Raw genomic sequence first — 12,320 nt, forward strand, 5'->3', positions numbered from 1 at the left:
AAAAAATTGAACTCTTAATCATTTGACCAAACATTAGTCTATCCACCAAACATCCGTTTGATGCACTTTTTGTGACCATCTTTTTTACTACAATTGGGGTGAGATTTGTTTTAAGGTGGATTCAAAATCATGTACTCCCCAATCGCAGAAATTTAATCATGTTTCACGTTTCTCATCGACAGCGATTTGTACCACATCAACAGAGAGAGAGAGAGAGAGAGAGTAACTAACAGATCAAGATTCATAGTTGCATATAAATATCTGCCGATTTACCACAATAATACATACCTTCAACAAAAATTAAAGATTCTGATCGAAACTCAGAAAATTGGAAGCCAAGGGAAAATATAACTCAACTTTGCTACAAAATGAAACTGATACTCAACCAAGATACATTCATACTAGTAAACCGTATTATAATTAGTAGGAGCCGTGAGTTTGAAGACGGGATTAGAGTCGGGATCATTTGATTGCCTAGATTAAACAAAATGCCGAACGCTGATGCTTAAACCCATTTTATGGATGAAATGACGTCAAGGAACCTACCCACCTCTCACAGCTTCTACGGGACGTTCATAACTTGAATAGATTGCAACATGTCTGAGACAGCAATTACCAGGTCGCCGGATTTTATCATTCCCCGTGCTCTGAGCAAGGAGAAAGTTTTGAGGAGGTTGCTTTCCATGTCATCGGAAAAGCTCAGACGGAATGGTATCAGACCCCATTGCAGGTTCAGGCGTCGCCGCACAGATGTGGTGGTAGTAAATGCAAAAATGGGACAATCGGGTCTGCAACGTGACAAAAGAGATGCCATGTGACCATTTTTTGTATAAACAAATATGGCATCAACCTCCAAGTTGTTGGCTGCAACATTCACAAAAAAACCAAGAGAAAAATTGAGGTCAAAACCAAATAGGAAGACATTAAAACCATATATTACGTGGATACATGAAAACAGTCAGTGCAATAACTATTTATACAAATTTTAAAACAGATATATCTTACCCATCTTAGCAGCAGAGTTACATATCTCTTCTGAAATGCTGTCACCAAAAGAAGATGCTATACCAGGGAGTTCCATAGCTTCGTGACATTTCTGCTCTCTCCACCATTTCTCAATTCTCACGCTAACACTTCTCAATACGGCCAATGCCTTTTCAGGGTACTGTCCCATTGCCGACTCACCAGAAAGCATTAAGGCATCTGCTCGTTGGCGAACTGCTTCAGAAACGTCAGCTACTTCAGCTCTGGTTGGTGTGGGGTATTCTATCATAGATTCAAGCAACTGACTCGCAACAATTACAGGCTTATTTAATTGCCTACAGACTTGGACTATCTTTTGCTGTTCCGATGGAACCTGTTCCAAGGGGATTTGTGCACCAAGATCTCCTCTCGCCACCATAGCTCCATCCGATGCTTGAATGATTTCTTCCAAGTTCTTCAATGAATCGATACTTTCTATTTTTGCAATCACAGACACGTCACTGCATAACAAAATCCATAGATATCAGTTACTCGAAAAATCTGAGGACTTGGAACATGTTGATCTTATCAAAGAATCATGATGGTTCACAGAAATATTCCACAAAGTGGGAAAACGTGGGATCAAAGATCATAACTCATAAGATCACACCGATCCCCCTTCCAAAAAGAAAAACATTGAAAAAAAAATATAAATTTATCATGTAATATGGGCGAGGGTAAACAAACAGGTACAACATTTCAGATGAAAGTTTCATCGATTGCAGTAACAGGATACATTCTGTTTTTAATTCCAATAAATTAGAATGCGAACTTTAGACATAGATGACCGGTCGGATACATTCCGCTATAATCTCTAATCTTGTAAAAGTAGATCATTCATCATTGGCACAACTTGAACGTTACAGCATAATAAAGTCATACTTAAGACCAACACTAAAATAATTGATGCCAGACTATAATTTGGGCTAGGATGACAGGCTGCTATTTTTCTATGACTCTGCAACAACTAGCCAAAGCTGTAACTAAAATTTTAACTCACTTATCACGGGCTCGTGCCTTAATATAGCTCTTAAGATGCTTTATAACCTCAGCAGACTTGACAAATGATACAGCAATAAAATCAACACCCTCAGCAATCCCAAAATCAATGTCCAGCCAATCCTGAAAGAATAATGTTTTAGGGTGAGAATATTTGAAAAAAATCTGTGCATGTCGCAAATTCAATCAAAAACAATATGAACATCAACCAAAAAATACAAACACTAATATATTATGCTATATGCGAGGCAATTTCAGAAAATTTGTGTTTATCGAGTCATTTTCTCAACCTCTTGCCAATTTCTTTGCAGAACCTTCCACAATGGTAAAACGTAAAATAATTATCTGTATTTTGTAATGCGACGCCACGTACCGAAAGATTAATCGTGTTTTGGAGCTCAATGCCAGTCACTAAATAACAAAAAATTTGCATTGAGGTTGAAAACCTATTGCAAAGTAGCCCATGAGAACTTTCTCTTAGAGAACCAAGTAACATGTTTTATCCCACAAGTTGTCTACAGCATTCCAAGACTACGATGACTGCAAGTCATGGGCAAACTTTTAATATATCACCAAACTGCCACCTTTCTTATTCCATCCTTGTATCTTACCTAAAGCTGTACCATTATGTTCACACAATTTTTAAGAACTCATCTAACGACCTTACCGAGGTTTCTCCACATGCTTTATATTGGATGACACTCAACCAAGACAATTAAATTCCAGTCCCTAACAAACTCCAACCTAGCTTTCAGTCTCAAACGAATATGCTACATTTAACATGTAAGTCAAACTAAGTTTCATTTGCCACCAAATATGCTACATTTAATATGTAAGTCAAACAAAGAAAAAGGTCATGCTTTGATGAAACAAGAACTAAGAAGCCCCACGACAAAATTTATAAATTATAGTTGCTTAGAGGAAATTATTTTAGATAAATCAAGAGGAAATTTAGGCACACACCTTGGAGGAAATTGTAGGCAGCATTGCATTGCGTTCCCGTACTAAGCTACCATCACGCCAGAAAGTAAGATTGGCCCGGGGTAATAGGAGTCCAGGATCAGTACAGAGACACTTGACATCCGGACCAATTTTCTCAATCACTTCAAACCTCACCATTCCACCATCTACCAGAAGTTCATCACCTACTTTTACATCTGTCACATCAGATGTAACATGATTCATTAGCATCACATGGTTTTTGGTGCATGCTATATATCACAAGAAAAATAATTATTCTTAAGTCTAACACAGCCTCAAAGTTGTTTTGAGATATATGTTCCGAACCTTCAGCAAAGCCATCATAGCTCACATTGATGGTGTGTTCGGGAAGACCTGAACCAAAAGCTCGAACACTGAAAGTCCATATTTCACCATCCTGAATAAGAAACGAAAGAAGCAACTTTTCTGTAAACACAATTTAACAAAACAAAATATAATATTGGGGATGCATACCATAATCATATGGTTGTTGCCTCTCAAAAATGAAAAGTAAGCCATTCACCAATGAAAGGCATTTCCGAGGATGAATCTCAAGCATCTTTCTTGCGCAGTATGACTCAACTAACATTTCAATGCACCATGGCTTAGCGTTCATTTGAATCTTAAATATCAGTGAATATGAAACAAATTGATCCATGTGAAACCGGGCAAGAAAAAAAAAGAGAGTATCTCAACTGATGCTAAAAATGCAGACCTCTTTCACTCATAAGCAGCAAATATTACAACTCGAAACACTCAGCACCAAACTAACACTTAAGATTCTCGGGTTTGCCCTAAAAAAACACAATCTAAGCAAATACTTCATACAGAAATACTAAATGAATTAATTATGCATAGGAAATATTTACTCCATTACCTCAGCTTTTGCGGAAGACGCACCACCAAGATCTCCCATGTGAATCTCACTCCCCTCAGTATCCATCATAATTGCCACAGCATACCCCTTGTCCTCATTCAATCTCCTCACCCGCTGAATCACCTCACGATGCCACTCACGCGTGCCATGACACATATTAATCCTCGCCACATTCATCCCGCCAACCGCCAGGGCCTCCAGCTGCTCAGGATTACACGAAGCTGGGCCGATCGTACAAATCAGCTTCGTACGCCGCGTGCTCCGGAAGCCATTCTCCTTCAGCTCTGCCTCCGTAACCGCATCAACTTCAATTGAGCCCGAATCAGACACCGCCTGGAAAGGAACGTGGTCCTGGAGTGCAGCGGATAAAGCCCCTCCGGCGCCGTTTTCGGAGCTAAAAAATGATGGATTGGCATCAGACGCAGAGGCTTCAACACAGAAGGAGGACTTATTGAGGCTTTTGGCGTGCGGAAGACGGAAATTGGCGGGGGGGAAAGGGAGTGAGGGTTTTGAGATGAGGGGTTTTGGAGAGGTGGAGGTGGAGGTGGAGGTGAACAGGTTGAGAGATTGAGCCATAAATGGTCGGGAAACTCTTCTGCTCAGCCGTGAATTGGCCTCGGATGCGAATGAATCAAGATAGAAACGAGGATTTGGAAGTAATAAAGAGAGAGAACGGCGGAGGAAGCTAGAAGAGGAGCTTTGGAAGCGATGTTTGGAATATTCCTTGAGTGCATCGGTTCACGTGCTCCGTTATATATTTGACCAACTAACGTATCTTTTTTTCCGTTTGGGTCACACGTTGTGGGAGATGCATCATACATGCGGTGAAATTGAATTAAACCGTTGGTGAATTATTCGAAGTTCGATTCGATAAAAAGTTGTTCGAGTTTGTTTACTAATCATCAAGCTAAGCTAAAGCTTGATTTAATTTTAAGCTCGAAAATTTAATCAAACCTAGTTCAAGCTAAAAGATATTCAGCTCGTGAGCTCGCAAACATGTTCGATAATAGGCTCGCGAGCTCGAGCTCAGCTTGTTTAGGTGGCTCGTAAGCTCGAGCTCAAGTTCGACTCGTTTAGGTGGCTCGTAAGCTCGAACTTGGCTCATTTGTTAGAGTACTGTATTATTTTGGGATGCTCGATAATATACTGAGTTTATATTTTTTTAAAATTATTATTTTTGCCGTTTTGATTATTTATAAATGAATTTATATTTTTATGTTTGATTTAAAATTAGTTAATAGATATATTTAATTTTTAACAAGCTCGTTTTCGAGCTCAATTCTATGTTTTACGAGCTCGAAAACGAGCTGAGCTCAAGGCAGACTTATTAAACATGATAAACGAGTTATTAATGAATCAAACTCGAGCCCAGCTTGATTAACACGATAAACGAGCTTTCAACGAGCCGAACTCGAGCTTTTTCCAAGCTTAGTAATTTCAAGACAAACCGAGCTTGAGCCTGATAATAGAAGCTCGGATCGAGCTTGAGTCTCGTTCGAGCCATAAACAATCTTAAATAAGTCAAAATCAAGCTTGATACAGTTTGGTTTGACTTGAATCGTTTACATCCCTAATTCATAGCAATTTCTCACAGCTTTTCTATTTTATTGGTTAAATGTAATTTAACTATGAGATGAATTGAGCTGATTGATATTTATAAATAAAATAATATTTTTTTATAAAACATGTCTCATTAAATATCAGTTTCATAAAATTCATAATATTTACAATACTTTCGGTTTCCATACAAATTTTTTTAGTTGCCTCGTACAAAATTTGGACCTTATGATTTTACGCAGTTTTCATACAATATTTGAGTTGACCTTTAAAGTGAAAATATTTATTACTCCATCGTTTAATTTATATTTATTGAAAATACGCAATCTAAATTTTGATTTAGGAGGAACTAAACTTGTAAAAGGGAACGATAATTATTTTAAAAAAAAATGGAAAATGACTTATAGTGGTATAAACATCTTTCAAACAGGGGAGAGTAGGCCAAAAAACTTCATTTAATTGTAAATAAAACAAATAAATGAACGATAGATATCGAGTTGGAAACACACATTCATTTAAAATTCAATATGTAATGTTTTTAAAATTTAGATTTTGCAGAGCTAGTTTCAACTTTCATCAAATTTTCCTTGATTTTATCTCGCCATCCGTGAGAAATTCCTATATATACTGGAATAAATGAGATATTTATTATAACTAGCTAGCTAATTGTTATATCCAAAGTTTTGTGATACTTCCCATAACGAGTACTAGTGTCAGGACGATTACAAGACACACAAGAAAGACGTACGATTCATTTGAACCGCCAGAAATATCCCAAAATCGTGTTTATCAGCGAGCCATTTGATATTATAGTTGATTCCACTGAATTACTAGTTATTTGTAGACTTGATGTTCCAACCTCAAAATTCTTGCTCTATGCACGGTATCTATGTTTTAATTCTCCTGAAAATAACATGCATGTTGTGTCCCATGCTTGAGTTAAAAGAAATGATTATTTTTGAATTTATGAAAGATATCATTCAAGAATTTGTGTCACAAGCAATAAAATTCTAACCAAATCGTCATACATCACATATGCAAACTAAAAAGATTTAATTTATATTAATGATGGAGAAACATAAACTTGTCGATAAGAAAAATCCCGTTTGTAATGAAAACTTACTAAAAGAAAAGAGGAAGAAAGGATAAACAATTTTTATCTAAATTTACATTAACCAATACGCAAGCTAAAAAGATTTTCACCAAAAACCCACCAACCCTTTCAACTTTAATAAAATAATAAACAACATCGAGAATTGTGACAAATATGATAAACGTAATTGTAAATTACCATGAGTCTTGAGTTGAAACTCCCGGGAAAAAAAACGATAGGAGTATTCCAAACTTGTCCCGAAAATCAACGAATACCATTGTCGAACCTGAGTTCATCGCAGGTGATAATTTAGCCATAGCGTTTCTAATTCTTGCCGTGATGATAGGAGATGGTAAGAAAGCTTTTGGTTTGTGAGCTCTGCCACAACTTCCATTTGCACAGTTAAAACAGCAACTTTGACGATGAACCACATGGAGGCAGTTAAGTTTTTGGTTGGGAAAAGAAAGCATGGAAGGAAAAAATCACATTTTGCTTGCTGCCAGTGTTCTTGAATTGCTTCATGAGGGAATAGGTCTCAACACAACTGGCAGCATTTTCATGCCTAACGAATCGAGACACAACATTAAGTTCTCATATAGTCCCACTGAAAAGGCACTCCTTTCGTGGGCCGTATTCGAATTGAACATGAATATGGAGAAAGTTGAAAAAGATTCTACAGTTTTGTATGTGGAAGCATTCAATTCGGAGAAGAAGAGAAGCGGCGTATTGATTAGAAGGGTCCAAGATGGCGTGGTTCGTGCACACGGGAAAGGAGCTGCTGAATTGATTCTTGCAATGTGCACTCACTATTATGTCACCGAGGGAAACACCGCAGCTTTTGATGATTTTGAAAGTTCAAATTTGTTGGTCCCACGTGCGGAATTTGAGATAATAAAACCCGAAAATAAAGAATAAACTAGACACCGAGTAGATTTCCTCTTATCAGGATCACCTGCATAATCTGAATCGACATAGCCCCTGAGTGTAAAATCTGATCCTCCATAACATAATGCAGCATTCGAGGTACCCTTAATATATCTAAGGATCCTCTTAACAGTGCTCCAATGCTCTCGTCCAGGATTCGCCATATACCGACTAACTGCTCCCACTGCTTGAACAATGTCCGGTCTTGTACATATCATGGCGAACATCAAACTTCCCACTGCTGATGCATATGGTACTCGAGACATCTCCATCCTCTCTGCTTCACTGCTAGGACACATCTCGGAGGATAACTTGAAGTTAACAGGAAGATGGGTCGAAATTGGCTTACTATCTTGCATGTTGAAGCGTTGCAAGACTTTCTTCAAATAATTTTTTTGAGAAAGCCAAATCTTTCTGTTATTTCTGCCTCGATGAACTTGCATCCCTAGAATCTTGTTTGCTGGTCCCAAGTCCTTCATATCAAATTCCCTAGCCAACTGTGCCTTCAATCCTTGGGCCCGATCTTTGTTGGGGCCTGCTACCAACATGTCATCCACATACAACAGCAAAATGATATAATCATCACCAGACCTCTTGATATATGTACAAGGGTCTGCACTCAGTCTGTTGTATCCAAGGCTCATGATATAGTAATCAAATCTCTTATACCAACACCTCGACGTCTGTTTGAGACCGTACAAAGATTTCTTCAACCTGCAAACCAAGTTCTCTTTGCCTATTTCCGCAAAACCTTCTGGCTGGAGCATATAGATTTCTTCTTCAAGATCTCCATGAAGAAATGTTGTTTTTACATCTAGCTGTTCTAGATGTAGGTCAAACACCGCACATAATGTCAGCACCACTCTGACTGTTGTAAGCCGAACCACAGGAGAAAATATCTCATTCAAGTTAATGTCTTCTTTCTGAGCATACCCTTTTACCACCAATCTGGCACGATACCGCTCCACTTGGTTATTGCCATCACGCTTGATCTTATAGACCCATCTGTTTCCAATGGCTTTCCTCCCTCGTGGTAGTGTAACAAAGATTCCAAGTTTTATTCTTGTCCAATGCCTCCAATTCTTCTTGCATTGCTATCATCCACAAGGATAAATCCGAGCTTTGAGTAGCCTCGTGGAAACTCGATGGCTCACCATCATCTGATAATAGACAATATGCAATGTTGCTTTCAGTAACATAATCTGAAAGCCGACCTGGTGGTCTTATGTCTCGAGTTGACTGCCTCACATTGAAAACCTCAAACTCAACATGTTCTTGTTATTCGTGCTCTGGTACTGCTTCACAAGAAACTTGATCTTCGTATGTCTTATTTTCCACCTGAAAAATAGTAGTTTCTGAATTCGGTGTGCCGTTGTCTCCCTTTATTTTATCTTCCTCGAAGATAACATCCCTGCTGATGACAAGCTTGTGAACAGTAGGATCCCACAAGCGAAACCCCTTTACTCCATCAGCATATCCCAAGAAGATACATTTTCTGGATTTCGAATCCAACTTTGATCTTTCTTGCTCATTGTACAGAACTTACACCGGACTTCCAAATGTATACAAATGAGAATAATCTGTCGGCTTCCCAGTCCACATCTCCATCGGAGTCTTCAGATTAATCGTCACTGAAGGAGAACGATTGATAATATAACAAGCGGTTTTGACTGCTTCTGTCCAAAATGACTTTTCTAGATCTTCAGTCCTCAACATAGCTCTTGTTCTGTCCAACAAGGTCATGTTCATCCGCTCCGCTACTCCATTCTGTTGAGGTGTGTAAGCCGTCGTGAACTGTCTCTTGATGCCCTCATCTTGACAATATGCATCAAACTCGTCACTGATATATTCTTCTCCATTGTCAGTCCTCAGACACTTGATTTTTTTTTTCAGAATCAAGTTCAACCCGCGCTTTGAATTCTTTGAAGATTTTGAAAACATCTGATTTCTTCTTGATTGGATACACCCAACATCTCCTAGAGAAATCATCAATGAACGAGACAAAGTATCTCGCTCCTCCTAGGGAAACAACTGGTGCTTGCCAAACATCCGAATGAATCAGCTCCAATATACTTTTGCTCCTGGCAGTAGAAATGTCAAACTTTAATCTGTGTTGTTTACTGGTAACACAATGCTCACAAAAGGGTAGTGACACTTTTGTAAGTCCCGGCAGCAGCTTCCGTTCTGAGAGAATTTTCAACCCTCGTTCTGACATATGCCCGAGCTTTCTATGCTATAACACTGTTAATTCTTCTCCTGAACCAATTGATGCAACAGCTAGTTCTGCCTCTTTGTGTGTTTCTCCCAAAAGTACATACAGATTTGTAGCAACTTTTTCCGCCTTCATAACCACAAGCGCTCCTTTCACAATTTTCATGATCCCGTTCTCGATTCGAGTTTTGCACCCGATGTCATCCAATTGCCCCAAGGACAAAAGATTTTTCGTCAGTCCTTTCACATGTCGTACTTCCTGTATGGTGCGAATGGTGCCATCAAATATTTTAATTTTGACAGTACCGACACCAGCGATTTTCAAGGCATGATCATTTTCCATGAATTTAGATGCTCCTGAGACTGGTTCATAATGATCAAAACATTCTCTCCGAGACGTCATGTGCCACGTCGCACCTGAATCCATAATCCATGTGTCACAAAATTTGTGCCTGCCTTCCGCAACAGTTGCTGCTTCGCTGAAAAATATTTCACCACTGCCTGAAGTACTGGCCACATTTCCTTGAGAGCTTTTATCGATACTCGTACACTCTTTCTTGAAGTGCCCTTTACCGTCACATTTAAAGCAGTAAATATTTTTCTTCTTACTTCTCGACTTTGATCTACCTCGTCTTTGACTCCCACTGGAATCACGGTCCATAAATCTTCCTCTTATCATCGGTAACGCCTCTGCCTGCTTCGAGGTTACCAGCCTATCTTCCTTATTCTTGCGCCGGCTTTCTTCTCCGAGAACCGCAGTTAAGACATCGTCGAATCTTAGAAAGTCCATAAGAATATTGTTGGTTATGTTGATGATAAGTTGATCATATGAATCTGGTAGACTTTGAAGTAGAAGCTCCGCACGTTCATTTTCCCCTATTTTATGCCCCATGGAAGTGAGTTGGGCAAATAGAGTATTGAGTGTGTTGATATGGTCGGTCATCGATGAAGATTCCGCCATTCGAAGAGTATAAAGCCTTCTCTTTAGGAAAATCATGTTGTGTAGCGACTTGACCTCGTACATCTTTGTCAGAGTATCCCAGATAACTTTGGCTATTTTTATCTCAGAGATACTTGACAAAATTTCTTCAGCTATAGCTAAGTGTAAATTAGCAACAGCATTATCATTCATCTCATTCCACTTTCCATCATCCGCAATCTCCACCGGTCTATCTCCAATAGTCGCCAAGCAATTCTCCTTTCTTAAAACTGCTTGTATCTTTATTTTCCACAGCATAAAATTGCTTCCGTTGAACTTTGCTATCTCATACCTTCCCGCCATTATGCCTACAACAATTTTAGTAGACTGGACAAAATAATCCGGCCTTAAATAAAAAATCTCAAAAAATCTTTTCTGATGTGGAAGATCAGTCTAGGCTGCAACCACAGAGCATACTCAGAATTTTAAGAAATTTTAAACCAAGGATCTGATACCACTTGTTGGTCCCACGTGCGGAATTTGAGATAATGAAACCCGAAAATAAAGAATAAACTGGACACCGAGATTTACGTGGAAAACCCCTAAAAATTATTAGGGTAAAAACCACAGGCAAGATGAAAAGATTTCCACTATAATATTTTATGGTGTACAACTCACTCACTGTGTTTCCAAAGAGAACAGACACTCTCTTAATACAGGGGAACAAAACACCTCACAAATATTATAGAACTAAGCACTCAAATGCTTATAAGATGAGAGAAAACTCGAAGAAAGGATAATTTCATAATGAAGGGGGAAGCTCTATTTATAGAGCCTCTTGACCGTGTGAATACGCGTTAAAAACGCGTATGAACATTCCTCGGCAAATTTGATTCAAATTTGCCAACTGTCCATTTGATCTATTTAATTATGTCTGCCAACTGTCCATTTGATCTATTTAATTATGTCTCTGACTATTCTTGCCGACAAAAATTTAGTGAGCTCATTCAAGAAATGGCTGCTAGCAGTCTCCGGTGCATTGCATTTGCTTATAAGTACGTGTCAAATACTGAGCATGAAGACGGTGAAATACATAACAAGGTACAGGATACTGGTTTAACCTTTTTAGGCCTTGTTGGCCAGAAAGATCCTTGTCGCCTTGTCGTGAAGAAAGCTGTGGATGATTGTCAACATGCATGCGTTCACCTCAAAATGATAACTGGTGACAATATTTTCACCGCAAAGGCCATAACAACCGAATGTGGGATACTCGGTCCCAATCAAGAAACGAATGATGGATCAGTAGTGGAAGGCGTGGAGTTTCGCAACTACACAGAAGAGGAGAGAACGGAAAGTGTTGAAAAGATATCATGTGTTGCATGATCGTCCCCTTTCGACAAACTTGTAATGGTGCAGTGCCTCAAAAAGAAAAGCCATGTTGTGGCGGTCACTGGAGATTGAACAAATGATGCCCCAGCTCTGAAGGAAGCTGATACAGGACTTTCAATGGGGATTCAAGGCACGGAATGGGCAAAGAAAGTTCTGGATGTGAATCCTACTGTGACCGCAGTTCGTTCATGTAAAAAAAAAAATGGAATTATAAGTTTAAACAGTACTTGAAGTTAGGTATTTATTTCATCATGGTAAATTCTTCTTGCGGTTGCTAAATTTTGAGTTCAGGGGTTGGAACTATAACTTAGCCTTACTTTTTTTTTCCATGAAAAATTAAATTTATG

At 38.8% G+C, this 12,320-nt stretch overlaps 2 protein-coding genes across 2 annotated transcripts; one reads left to right on the plus strand and one right to left on the minus strand.

Moving 5' to 3' along the window:
- Nucleotides 1–227: 227 nt before the first annotated feature.
- LOC142526606 (pyruvate kinase isozyme A, chloroplastic-like) lies at nt 228–4,630 on the minus strand. The gene is made up of 6 exons (XM_075631105.1): nt 3,881–4,630; nt 3,310–3,400; nt 2,986–3,179; nt 2,024–2,145; nt 1,006–1,484; nt 228–864 (listed from the first exon to the last, which is right to left on the minus strand). The coding sequence occupies exons 1-6, from the start codon at nt 4,454–4,456 to the stop codon at nt 563–565; spliced, it is 1,764 nt and encodes a 587-aa protein (XP_075487220.1). The 5' UTR covers nt 4,457–4,630; the 3' UTR covers nt 228–562.
- A 2,368-nt stretch (nt 4,631–6,998) lies between these two features.
- On the plus strand, nt 6,999–11,967 carry LOC142526101 (calcium-transporting ATPase 12, plasma membrane-type-like). Its single transcript, XM_075630371.1, has 2 exons — nt 6,999–7,393; nt 11,583–11,967. The coding sequence occupies exons 1-2, from the start codon at nt 6,999–7,001 to the stop codon at nt 11,965–11,967; spliced, it is 780 nt and encodes a 259-aa protein (XP_075486486.1).
- The last annotated feature ends 353 nt before the right edge of the window (nt 11,968–12,320 follow it).

The sequence above is a fragment of the Primulina tabacum genome, chromosome 15 (assembly GCF_025594145.1).
Source record: "Primulina tabacum isolate GXHZ01 chromosome 15, ASM2559414v2, whole genome shotgun sequence".
Taxonomy (NCBI): domain Eukaryota; kingdom Viridiplantae; phylum Streptophyta; class Magnoliopsida; order Lamiales; family Gesneriaceae; genus Primulina; species Primulina tabacum.

What these genes read in the sequence shown, in the direction of transcription:
- LOC142526606 (XM_075631105.1), bottom strand. Translation starts at nt 4,456, where the DNA reads ATGGCTCAATCTCTCAACCTGTTCACCTCCACCTCCACCTCCACCTCT. An exon ending in CTATGATGGCTTTGCTGAAG is followed by an intron (nt 3,180 to 3,309) that starts GTTCGGAACATA and finishes CTGATGTGACAG; the next exon opens with ATGTAAAAGTAGGTGATGAA. An exon ending in AAGGCACGAGCCCGTGATAA is followed by an intron (nt 1,485 to 2,023) that starts GTGAGTTAAAAT and finishes TTTGTTATGCAG; the next exon opens with TGACGTGTCTGTGATTGCAA.
- LOC142526101 (XM_075630371.1), top strand. Translation starts at nt 6,999, where the DNA reads ATGGAAGGAAAAAATCACATTTTGCTTGCTGCCAGTGTTCTTGAATTG. An exon ending in GATTTTGAAAGTTCAAATTT is followed by an intron (nt 7,394 to 11,582) that starts GTTGGTCCCACG and finishes ACAAAAATTTAG; the next exon opens with TGAGCTCATTCAAGAAATGG.